Source organism: Pectinophora gossypiella, unplaced genomic scaffold, assembly GCF_024362695.1.
Source record: "Pectinophora gossypiella unplaced genomic scaffold, ilPecGoss1.1 Pgos_41, whole genome shotgun sequence".
NCBI lineage: Eukaryota > Metazoa > Arthropoda > Insecta > Lepidoptera > Gelechiidae > Pectinophora > Pectinophora gossypiella.
The window spans coordinates 43,454-56,587 of NW_026063251.1; the positions used below are offsets into that span (position 1 = coordinate 43,454).

General features: G+C 40.7%; 1 protein-coding gene across 1 annotated transcript; it reads left to right on the top strand.

Annotated features, from left to right (window-relative positions):
* Positions 1-11,180: 11,180 nt before the first annotated feature.
* LOC126381254 (uncharacterized protein K02A2.6-like) lies at positions 11,181-12,746 on the top strand. The gene has a single exon (XM_050030748.1). It carries the CDS (start codon positions 11,181-11,183, stop codon positions 12,744-12,746), a length of 1,566 nt encoding a protein of 521 aa, XP_049886705.1.
* The last annotated feature ends 388 nt before the right edge of the window (positions 12,747-13,134 follow it).

A 13,134-nucleotide genomic window follows, 5' to 3' on the forward strand; every position in this document is an offset into this window, starting at 1 on the left:
GATTTAATGAAAACGGAATGAGACCTGATGATACAAAAGTGAAGGCCATTATGCATATGCCTTATCCTACCGATAGAAAAAGTTTGGAAAGGTTTCTGGGCATGGTAAATTACCTGTCGAAGTTTATACAAAACTATTCTGAATGTGTAAATATTCTGAGATCTTTATTAAAAAAAGATTCAGAATGGGTTTGGGCCAGTCACCATTCCAAAGCTGTTGATAACTTAAAAATTAAGATATCATCAGCGCCCGTCCTCACGCTGTACTCCCCGGACACCCCGGTGCTGGTGTCGGTGGACGCGAGCGCGCACGCGCTGGGCGCCGTGCTGTTGCAGGATGGCCGCCCAGTGGAGTTCGCGTCGCTCACGCTCACCGACACGCAGACAAGGTATGCACAAATAGAGAAAGAGATGTTGGCGATTGTGTTTGCGGTGGAGCGTTTTACGCGCGCAATACGTATATGGCAGGTCTGACGTCACCGTGCATACTGACCACAAGCCGTTAGAAGCTTTATTTAAAAAACCATTGGCATCAGTACCTGCCCGACTTCAACGTATGATGATGAGAATGCAGGGTTTTGACATTAAGGTTGTCTATAACCCCGGAAAATATATGTATATTGCAGATACCCTGTCTCGAGCGCCGTTGAATGAGTTGATGCATGATCGTGTAAGCGAGGACGTAGAAATACAAACATGTTTTATGATTAGACATGTACAGTTCAGTGACAAGAAATTGGCCATGATAAAAAGAGAAACAGCAATCGACAACGATTGCCTTTTGCTTATAAAATATATAACGACAGGTTGGCCCAAACACAGGCGTAACGTTGATGAAAAAGTTAGGGTTTTTTGGCCGTACATCGAGCTGCTGCAATATGTAGATGGCATGATATTAAAAGGGGACTGCTTATTTATTCCCCGCACTTTACGTAAGGAAATGTTAGTAAGGGTACATGAAGGGCACCTCGGCATCGACAGGTGTAAAAGACGTGCTCGCGAAGTAATGTTCTGGCCGGGCATGACCGCGGACGTGGAGCGCGCCGTGCGCGGGTGCGCGGCGTGTGCGCTACACGCGCCCGCGGCTCGCCGCGAGCCGCTGCGGCAGCACGAAGTGCCACACTTACCATGGCAAAAGTTAGGTTCGGATATTTTTGAATACGGCCGGAAATACTACATTATATTAGTAGATTACTTTTCAAACTTTGTGGAGGTGGGCGAGTTATCTAGCACAAATAGTAGAAGCGTAATTAATTTTATGAAGGACCAATTTGCACGTCACGGTATTCCGAGCGAGTTAATCACTGATAACGGACCGGCTTATACACACATACATACATACATAAACTCACGCCTATTTCCCACCGGGGTAAGCAGAGACTATAGACCGGCTTATAGCTCTTATGAATTTAAGACATTTATGGCTGATTGGGAAGTACGTCATGTGACGTCTTCGCCTTACTATTCACAATCTAATGGCAAAAGTGAGAGGACAGTGCAGACAGTAAAAAATCTTCATAAGAAATGTGTCGATTCGGGGCAAGATTTTTATTTAAGTTTATTAAATTTTAGGGCTACACCGCGGAACGAGCTCGATTCACCGAGTCAAATACTCATGGATAGGCGAATTAACACAAAGTTACCTTTTAGTCACAAGTTGTTAGAAGAGTCTGTAGATAAAAAGAAAAATTATATAAATCTCATGGCTCGACGACAAAAGGATAAAAAACATTACGATAAATCCGCAAGACCGCTCATGCGTCTTACACCGGGTGATAAGGCGACATTAGTTGATGCGGGAGGTAGGAAACCAGTTAGTGTAGTGGGACGAGCGCCTGAACCACGTTCGTTTATAGTCGAAGACGCGGCAGGGCGCCGCTGCCGGCGGAGCCGTCGTCAGCTGATCGCTCGCCGCGCGGGCGGCGGCACCGCGGCCTCGGCACACACGGGCCAGGCAGCCACACCGTCATTCACTTCTAATGTATGTAAAAGTGATAATGACAATAAAGCCACTCATAATGGAAGTTCTAACGCTGGAACTACGCAGGTCCCACAAATACAGGGTCCTACGACGAGATCTAGAACTCGAATGCTTGCCAATTTAGGGCTAGATATGCTCTTCGGAAAAGAGATGATATAGGTAGGGAAATAATTTCAAACTTTTATATTATATACCTATTGAATAATGTTAAGTTGCTTGCTTTTGTTTTTATATTATAGATAACACTTGCTACTAAAAGTGAGAAACACGTTATTGTTAACAAGTGTAGGAGACGTAGGTACCTACAATATACGTACCTACTGTATTTATGATTGTATGTGTAAATTATGGGTAGGTATACCTTTAGGTTTAGTTAAGTACCTTTTAACTGATTGTTGTAACAAATGTTACTTTGTTATGATTTTTATACATACAATCTTGCGTTAATTTATTGACAGTGTTAATATTTTCTTATTCTCTCTATAAAGGGAAAGATGTAGTGTAATATTATTATGGTGGTGGGTAGAATTAAATAACCTGATGTATAGCTACCTGCTTATATAAAATAAATCAGTGTTGAACCAACCTACGCGTGTTTTACTACAAATTCTAATATTTTTTTCTCGTCACCTCAATAGGCATGTAAACAGAAACAAACAAATAATTATTTCCACTAATGTGAGATTTAATTGCACATAGACGTGGATTATTATTACATTCCAACACTTGCACATTTACAAAAGAACTAGTTCCCCACAGCAAGGCCACTCCCCCATAAGGTCTACCTATTAAAATACCTTTGCTTACATCCATCGCCGAAGTACCACATGCAGAAAAATCCTTATGAATGGCATCGAGATAAGATAATGCATCAGGTTTCAACCATGTTTCTTGCAAACCAATTACGTCACAATCTATACATATTTCGCGTATATGTTCAACGCTGCGTCTAACCTATAGTGTACTTATATTTTATAAGGTATTTGTGGGTAACACCAGTTTGCAATAAACCGTGGTTCAAGCTAGACGTGCGTAATTATTTATCGTTTCCCTGTCTACCCTGCGAGTATATTACAGTGGCGACGAGAGTAAAATTAGGTTCGCGTGCATATTTATAATTACTTATATCAATTATTGGTTGGACAATGTCTTCAGTCGGGAAGTTGGGAGAGTTCGAGGTGAAGTGTGGTAATTGGTCTTCATACATCGATAGACTCGAAATGTACTTTGTAGTGAATAGTGTAAAAGAAGACCTAAAGTTACCCACGTTGATCGCTACTATGGGGGAGGAAGCGTATGAACTGTTGGTGAACCTCGCTAGTCCTAAGAAGCCAAAGGATTTGACCTTCACTGAGGCGGACGACCTTATGCGGAAGCACCTACAACCGTCCCCGTCGGCTTTGGCGGAGCGGTATCGTTTCAGGCAGAGAAGACAGAATGTAGAAGAAAATATCGCGGGGTATGTGGCTGAATTAAAAAGATTAGCGCGTAACTGTAAGTTTGGTAGCAGTTTGAGTGAAAATTTACGAGACCAGTTTGTCTGTGGAATGAGGAGTGAAGTGATAAGGCAGAGGTTATTCGCCGAGGACGATGACTTGTCCTTCAGTAATGCGGTCACGGTTGCAAGCTCGTTAGAAGCGGCGGAGAGGGACGCGGCAGCGGTGGAGCAGGGTGCGGGAGGCGCGGGCGCAGGCTGCGGCGGCGGCGGCGGGTCGAGCGCCAACGCCTTGCATTCATCTATTAACGCAATGGCATTAACTACGCGTCAGCGCGGCCGAGGTCGGTTACGCAATAGCGGGTCGCCGGGAACAAATCGGACAGATTCGCGGAACCAGGCGGCGGGACCGTGCAAAGTCTGCGGGTCGGAACGACACTCCGGGAATTCGTGCCGCTATCGGGACTATATTTGTAGCAGATGCAAGCGGCCGGGGCATTTGCGACGTATGTGTGCAGCTTCGCAGGGGAGCGCACAAAACCGCGGGGCCCAGCGGGGTCGCGTATATTACGGCGAGGCGGAGGAAGACTACGACGAAGACGAGGGCGCGGGCGGCGCCATGTCGCCGATGTCCCCGCAGGAGGAGTCGGGAGAGATACGATTCTGGGACGCGAATGGTTCGTCGGACTATGACGAGGAAGAATACCTACATCATTTGAGTTTAAGACACTATAAGGCGGTAAGTGTACAAATGTGTGTTGAGAAAAAAAATATTAGCATGGAGGTAGACACTGGGTCGGCGTTATCGTGTATAAGCAAAGACACGTATAACAAATACTTCGCTCACTTGCCAATTCAACCATGTAATACGGTAATCAAGTTTTATGATGGTTCTAGAATACGTCCTACTGGTATTATCAAACCCGAAGTGACGTACAGGCGAAAAACAAAACACTTGGACCTTTATATAATAGAGGGAGGGACGACCTCGCTGCTGGGTAGGCAGTGGTTGGCAGAGTTGGGTGTTCAGATCCCAGAGTTTAAGTCAAACTACATTAATACAACTAAATCGATGACTAACGAAATTCATTGTTTGCTCGGTAGGTATAAAGAACTGTTCAATGGCGGGTTGGGGCGGTACAGCGGTGGGTGTGCAACACTGCGCGTGCGCGAGGGCGCGGAGCCCGTGTTCCACCGGGCGAGGCCGGTGCCATATGCGCTGCGCGAGCGCGTAGACGCCGAGCTGGACAAGATGCTACGCGCCGGTGTCATCGAGCCCGTCGACAGCTCCGACTGGGCCTCCCCTTTGGTTCCAGTGAATAAATCTGACGGTACGCTTAGGATTTGCGCGGACTATAAATTGACCCTGAACCCTGCGCTTTTGGTCGATCGTTTCCCGTTGCCAAGGATAGAGGATATTCTAGTAGGTTTAAATGGGGCACAATACTTCAGTAAAATTGATTTATCCCAGGCATATAATCAGGTTGAGCTGGATGATTCAGCCAAATTCACGGTCATCAACACACATAGGGGTTTATTTAAATATAAAAGATTGGTATACGGGTTGTCTTCAAGCCCAGGAATATTCCAACGCTTAATGTATAACTTACTAGGCGGAATACCCAATGTTTACACATTTTTAGATGACGTCATAATATGTGGACGGACGAAAGAAGAACATTTACAAGCTTTAGAGTCGGTATTTCTAAAACTTAAAGAGAATGGGTTAAAAATTAAATTAAGTAAGTGTGTTTTCCTAGCAAAAGAAGTTTCTTATTTAGGTTATATCGTCTCAAGGGAAGGTATCAAGGCAGACCCGGCTAAAGTGGAGGCGATACAAGGAATACAAAAACCACAAAATGTTTCCGAGTTACGATCGTTTCTTGGGCTAGTAAACTTTTTCTCAAAATTTGTTAAAAACTTTAGTTCACGTTTAGTGCCATTGTATAAACTCTTAAGGAAGGAGATAGAATGGAAATGGACGCATGAGTGTGAGAATTCGTTTAGTGAGATAAAAAAGGTATTACAGAGCGCGGAAGTATTGGCTCATTATGACCCTAGTAAACAATTGTTGTTGACTTGCGACGCGAGCGCGCGCGGGGTGGGGGGCGTGCTGAGCCAGCCGGGGCCGCGCGGCGAGAGGCCGATCGCTTATGTTTCTCGGAATTTAACGGAAGCAGAACGTAATTATTCACAAATCCACCGGGAGGCGCTAGCTATAGTATTTTGTGTAAAAAAGTTCCATCAATACCTGTACGGCCGCAGGTTCACGTTACGTACAGATCATAAGCCTTTAGTATCTATTTTTGGACCTAACAAAGGTACACCTACAATGCGTCTGGGCGCAGAATGTCCTATTCTCAAAATGTCCTTTCTCAGAATGTCCTATTCTCAAAATGTCCTTTCTTAGAATGTCCTTTCTCAAAATGTCCTTTTCTCCAAATGTCCTTTTCTCGAAATGTCCTTTTCTCGAAATGTCCTTTTCTCGAAATGTTCTTTTCTCGAAATGTCCCTTTCTCGAAATGTCCTTTTCTCAGAATGTCCTTTTCTCAAAATGATATTTACAAGGAAATATCAGGAAATAAAAAAAAAACAAATAATTGTAATCAGTCAGCTTCTTTATTTTCAAACAAAATAATCATTAAGTAATTCTTATAGTAATTGTTCAATATAAATCATTTGCTTATAAAAATCAACAAAAAATTAAACAATTGTTTAAAAAAAACATATTATATAATTACTAATTCTAGACACCTTCACATTATTATTTTAACAGAGAAACGCGTATTTTTTTTTATAACTGTGGCACTGTTAAATCGTTTTTTGTAATAATCAACTAATTAGTAGGTTTTTAAAAAAAATCAAATATTTTTTTACAACAAAATCAAATGATATAGGTTTACATAATTATTTAAACAGAGAAAGGCGTAAGTATATAATTTTTTTTTATAAACTGAGGTAGTGTTAAATCGTTTTTTGTTAATAGGCCCAAATATTTGTTATAATGTCTATCGAAAACGATATCTCGAATACGTCTCTTGCTCATCATAGTGTTTGTAAACAGAGATTGGTTCATGCGTGTATCCCAATACGTGGCCTCTTTTTTTAATTTATATAGGAAAAAATACAAGTTTGGCTTTTTTGGGATACGACGGTTTAGTCTTTGGTGCCAACCTTCGAGGGCATTGGTTGTACGATGTCGCTCCCCTGCGCAACTCAATATTGTTGATGGTATATGTGGATACCACTGTCTCTCAAAGTAACGCCGAAACAGTCGCATTTCTTGGTTATCTGGCGATGTTTCCAGTATATAATGCCACGCTGCAGGTATAAGATTGGCTGGTACCAAAGGGATCATTGAACACATTCGCGTCACGTTGCGTCCCTCTCTAGAGGTATTTAATTTTACTTTTTTAGATTTTCTCCAGATAGCATCATTAAAATGGTGATAGCAACCTGTGATTGAAGCGTTCGGGAAAACTGTTGACACTGCATTGAACTGAGCCGTTTCATAATCACATTTCAATGATCTCATTTTTACTCCTAATTTTTCTTTTACTAAGGTAAATAGCCGCACGTATGTCTCCTCATTTTTGTTTGGTAATAGTGCATAAATGACCGGCACTATGTTCGTAGATTCCTCAGTAGAACCTAAATCAATATGAATTACGTACACTTGGTAAAAAGGTTTTGGAGTACATTTAAATGTGCCGTCAGCAAAATACGCGCCACAATTGTTGATGGTCCGCCTTGCCGTTTTTGTGGAAAAAATAAATATTTTATCTGTCTCACCATCTTCACACACTAAAAATCTTTTTGCCAAAACTTCTGGTATTTCAATGCATTCTGTGCTATTATGACTTAAAAAATCTGTATTTAACCATTGTTTGCGAGCTCGATATAAAGAATCCTTCATAGATCTAAATGAGGGTATCAAATCTGCGTCATGAGGATATTTTTTTCTTAATTTTCTAAAGGCTTTTTCGTAAATATTTTGAATCGGTCCTAAATTCCTACATACCTCTTGTTTCAAATCTGAAATAATGTTCTTAACTGCGAGCACAACAGGGCTTCTTTCACAAGTGTGAGGAGATTCTCTCAAAATGTTTTCTTTTGCCCGATCTACAGTGACCGACCCAGTACAAACTGTTCTGTTTACACATCTCCACAAACTACTCCCTTTCTGGTTATCCGTTTTTTTCGTTAATCTATACCCATTACGGATCAAAGTGGGTTTGCCTTTTTGATTAATTTTGAACTCAAAGTCTTGACTCATAGTTAAAACTAAAAAAGAAATGCAACAATTACTCTTCTTTTGACTTTCTGATGACTTTCTTTCAAAACTACCCACTTTATAATAAGAATCGGTGCGTTTAGTTTTCGCTAACGAACTGACAAGATACTTGTATTTATGCATATAATTTATTGCATTTACTAGCTTTTGCCCGCGACTTCGTCCGCGTGGCGTGTTATATAAGAGAGAGATCTTTGTGTGTGTGGGAGTGCATATCAAATTTCAAGCATCTAACTTATGCAGTTTAGATTTTTTCATACAATTTTTTTCCCAATAACTCCCATTTTTCAAAATACAGCCAAAAATAAACTTTATATTTACTAAGGTATGCATGCATGCTAGATTGAATCAATTGATTGAATTGATTTTTTTTTTAATTGATTGTTCATTGAGTTTTAATTTTAATACACACTTCCTCTCTTCCCTTCAACGTTGCTGTGCCCTACAGGGTCCATGTTTTAGTTCCTATGCCTATGTAACACCCCATTGTACTACATGGAATGCAATAAATAATTTAATTGAATTGAATTGAAAACATCTATCTTACGCGGTTTCGATTTTTTCATACAAATGTTTTTTTCCCGCTAACTCCCGTTTCCGTGGGAATTTTGCAATATCCTGTTGCAACTAAGGTTTAAGTTAACTAAGGTACCTGCATGCCAAATTTCAAGCGTCTAACTTAAGCGGTTTAGATTTTTCATACAAAAGGATTTTCCCGCTAATTTCCGTTCCCGTGGGAATTCCGGGAATTCCTTTCTTAGTGCACCTCTACGGTACCTAAGCTATGTCCCTTCCAAATTTCAAATGCCTACATTTAGCCGTTCAGGCTATGCGTTGATATGTCAGTCACTGAGTCAGTCAGTTTCTCCTTTTATTTAGATTTGATTTTTTCATACAAATGTTTTTTCCCGCTAACTACCGTTCCCGTGGGAATTTTGTAATATCCTGTTGCAACTAAGCTTTAAGTTTACTAAAGTACCTGCATGCCAAATTTCAAACGTCTAACTTGAGTGGTTTAGATTTTTCATACAAAAGGATTTTCCCGTTAATTCCCGTTCCCGTGGGAATTTCGGGAATTCCTTTCTTAGTGCACCTCCACGGTACCTAAGGTACCTGCGTGCCAAATTTTAAACATCTTACTTGAATGGTTTAGATTTTTCATACAAAAGGATTTTCCCGTTAATTCCCGTTCCCGTGGGAATTTCGGGAATTCCTTTCTTAGTGCACCTCCACGGTACCTAAGGTACCTGCATGACAAATTTCAAACGTCTAACTTGAATGGTTTAGATTTTTCATACAAAAGGATTTTCCCGCTAATTCCCGTTCTCGTGAGAATTTCGGGAATTCCTTTCTTAGTGCACCTCCACGGTACCTAAGGTATCTGCATGCTAAATTTCAAATGTCTAACTTGAGTGGTTTAGATTTTTCATACAAAAGGTATTTCCCGCTAATTCCCGTTCCCGTGAGAATTTTGGGAATTCCTTTCTTAGTGCACCTCTACGGTACCTATGGTACCTGCATGCCAAATTTCAAACGTCTAACTTGAGTGGTTTAGATTTTTCATACAAAAGGATTTTCCCGTTCCCGTGGGAATTTCGGGAATTCCTTTCTTAGTACACCTCTACGGTATCTAAGGTACCTGCATGACAAATTTCAAACATCTAACTTGAATGGTTTAGATTTTTCATACAAAAATATTTTTCCGCTAATTCCCGTTCCCGTGGGAATTTCGGGAATTCCTTTCTTAGTGCACCTCTACGTTATCTAAGGTACCTGCATGCCAAATTTCAAAAGTCTAACTTGAGTGGTTTAGATTTTTCATACAAAAGGATTTTCCCGCTAATTCCCGTTCCCGTAGGAATTTCGGGAATTCCTTTCTTAGTGCACCTCTACGGTATCTAAGGTACCTGCATGCCAAATTTCAAACGTCTAACTTGAGTGGTTTAGATTTTTCATACAAAAGGATTTCCCTTCACTACTCTGCTCCTATTGATTGTAGCGTGATGAAAAGTATACTATGACCTGTCCAGGAGTGTGAAGAATAATTGTACCAAGTTTCATTAAAATCCGTCCAGTAGTTTTTGTTTCTATAAGGAACATACAGACAGACAGACAGACAGACAGACAGACAGACAGACAGACAGACAGACAGACAGACAGACAAAAATTTTACTGATTGCATTTTTGGCATCAGTATCGATCACTTATCACCCCCTGATAGTTATTTTGAAAAAATATTTAATGTACAGAATTGACCTCTCTACAGATTTATTATAAGTATAGATATTAACAGACTAACTAAATAATTATTTGTATTTTCCTTGTTTATTAAAATATGAAATAATTATTTGCTGAATATATCACTACATAACATTGTTTATCTAATCCCATGCTATAAATCCTCTATAATAATTTCTGAACCAACTAGCTTACAGCTGTCATTATGACAGCAAACGTAATAACTTTTTTCTACTCCTCTACTTTAATCTGGCATTTAAATAACCAAAAAGTCTAATATAAGTACATACATAATTAAACTCTTTGAAAAAGTGTACGCTCTATGGCCTATAAAAGCATTGTTGTTTTTTTTTTTTTCGACCTGGAAACTGGCACCTTTACTTTGTTTGGTGCCATAGATATACTATAAAAAAAAAGTATACATTTGCCGCCATTTTCCCGCGCGTTGGAAAATAAATTGGAAAATTTTTGTGTTTCGTTTAAAATTACGTCGTCGTAGAAAAAGTATTGTATGCAACGTTGTATAAGAAGGGTCAAAAAATGCTCGTGGCGTCTCTTATTGCGATGTTCGCCAAGGCTCACATCGCAACTCACGCCACTCGCATTTTTTGACCCTTCTTATACAACTGTTGCATAAAATACTATAGGTAAATCGAATTTACATCGCATTCCGCCATTTTTGTTCGATACTATTATTGTAAAATAAATTTCATAACATGGAATTAGATAAAGTCTTGTATGCAACTGTTATAATTATACCCTTTCCGCGTTTCTCTGTTAAAATAATAATGTGAAGGTGTCTATAATTAGTAATTATATAATATGTTTTTTTTAAACAATTGTTTAATTTTTTTTATACGCAAAAGTTGATTTTTATAAGCAAATGATTTATATTGAACAATTACTATAAGAATTACTTAATGATTATTTTGTTTGAAAATAAAGAAGCTGACTGATTACAATTATTTGTTTTTTTTTTTATTTCCTGATATTTCCTTGTAAATATCATTTTGAGAAAAGGACATTCTGAGAAAAGGACATTTCGAGAAAGGGACATTTCGAGAAAAGAACATTTCGAGAAAAGGACATTTCGAGAAAAGGACATTTCGAGAAAAGGACATTTCGAGAAAAGGACATTTTGAGAAAGGACATTCTAAGAAAGGACATTTTGAGAATAGGACATTCTGAGAAAGGACATTTTGAGAATAGGACATTCTGCGCCCAGACGCTACAATGGCAGCAAGTCGAATGCAGCGGTGGGCCATTATTTTATCAGCTTACGATTACAAGGTGGAGTATGTAAAAACCACTGACAACAGCGCCGACGGACTGTCGCGCCTCCCCGCAAGGTCTTGTCCGGTTAATAAGGATTGTGAGAGAAGTTTACCAGAGCAAACTTTTTTACATTTTGCACAAGACGCTTTATTATTAAATAACATAGAAATTCGGAAACAAACTAGTAAGGATATAATTTTAGGACGAGTTCTAAGTTATATTAGGGATGGCTGGCCGGATAGTTGTGAGGTAACGGGGCTGCAACCGTTTTATAACAGGCGATCAGAGCTTTACGAGGAGCTGGGGTGCGTCATGTGGGGGCATAGGGTCGTCATCCCAGGGTCGTGTAGGGATAGCGTATTGTGGACTATACATGAACCGCACATGGGCATCGTCAAATCCAAGGCCCTAGCCCGCAGCTACGTGTGGTGGCCCGGAGTGGACGAGGCCGTGGAGGCGACATGCCGCGCGTGCAGCACGTGCGCCGCGCATTCGGACTCACCACCGCACCAGGCGCCGCGCTCCTGGCCGTGGCCGGCCCGTCCCTGGTCTAGAATCCACATAGACTTCCTAGGACCCATTTTCGGAAAAACATATTTGGTCATTGTGGATGCCACGTCTAAATGGATTGAAATATTCCATGTGCCGAGTACCGCAAGCCGTACGACTATTAGTAAACTAAGAGAACTCTGGAGTAGGTTTGGTATTCCAAAACAGGTAGTTTCGGATAACGGGCCTCCTTTCTCAGGACAAGATTTTGGTTTGTTTCTGCGCGAGGGGGGAGTAGAACATCTCCCGACGGCCCCCTATCATCCTTCGTCGAATGGAGCGGCAGAAAATGCTGTCAGGACACTAAAAAGGGTGATTAAGAAAGCAGTTACGGAGGGAAAGGACACAGAATTGGCATTAAATACGTTTTTACTATATTATAGGAATACGGAACATTTAACTACAGGGGAAACGCCGAGTATGTTGCTAATGGGCAGGAGGCTTCGTACTCATTTAGACGCATTAAAACCGGATAGGGACACGAAAGTAATTAAGTCACAAAAATGCCAAATAGATAACGCAGGGGGCACCGACCGAGTTATACGGCCGGGAGATGAGGTGTGGTATAGGCAGTTTTTAAAAGCAGAGAAGTGGGCTCCGGGGGTAGTGGTTAAAGCAAACGGGACCACCGACTTCCAAGTTATAGGTGAACAGGGCATACAGCAACATAGACACGCTGACCAACTAAAGCGCAGGTCCCAGGGTTCGTTTGTGGTTCCGATGGATCCTAAGCACGGTCGACAGTCACAAGTAAATACAAATGTTAGTGAGGTGTGCATTCAGTCGGAGCTGGCAGCGGTAGATTCGAGCCCCGGCCACACATCCGGGGTTGACAGTCCAGCTCGGCGCCAGTCGCGCTCCACAACACCGACTACACCGACTACCGAGACGCACCCACCTGCTGTGCCACCCCGCCCCGAACAAAGGCCTATAAGGCAGTGTCGAATCCGCAAAATACCTAACTATAAGTGTTAAGTAGTAGTCATAGTTACTTACCTAAATATTTTTTTTTTTATAAGTTTACCTAAACTGTTAATTACAATTACTTCTTCCTAACATTGTTTATCTTTAACAGTTTCTATATATAAGGTTGAGTAAAATTGTTATAACGTTGTTTTGGTTAAGTTGAGAGGAGGGAAGAATGTATAAGTTATTTTACGGTTGTTAAGCCTGATTTCGTTTCATATTACTTATTGTTACTGTAATCGGTACATAAACTGAATTTCCTTTTAAAGATCATTATAGATGTAGTATTATTTAAGTTGTGAGGAGTATAGTGTACTTATATTTTATAAGGTATTTGTGGGTAACACCAGTTTGCAATAAACCGTGGTTCAAGCTAGACGTGCGTAATTATTTATCG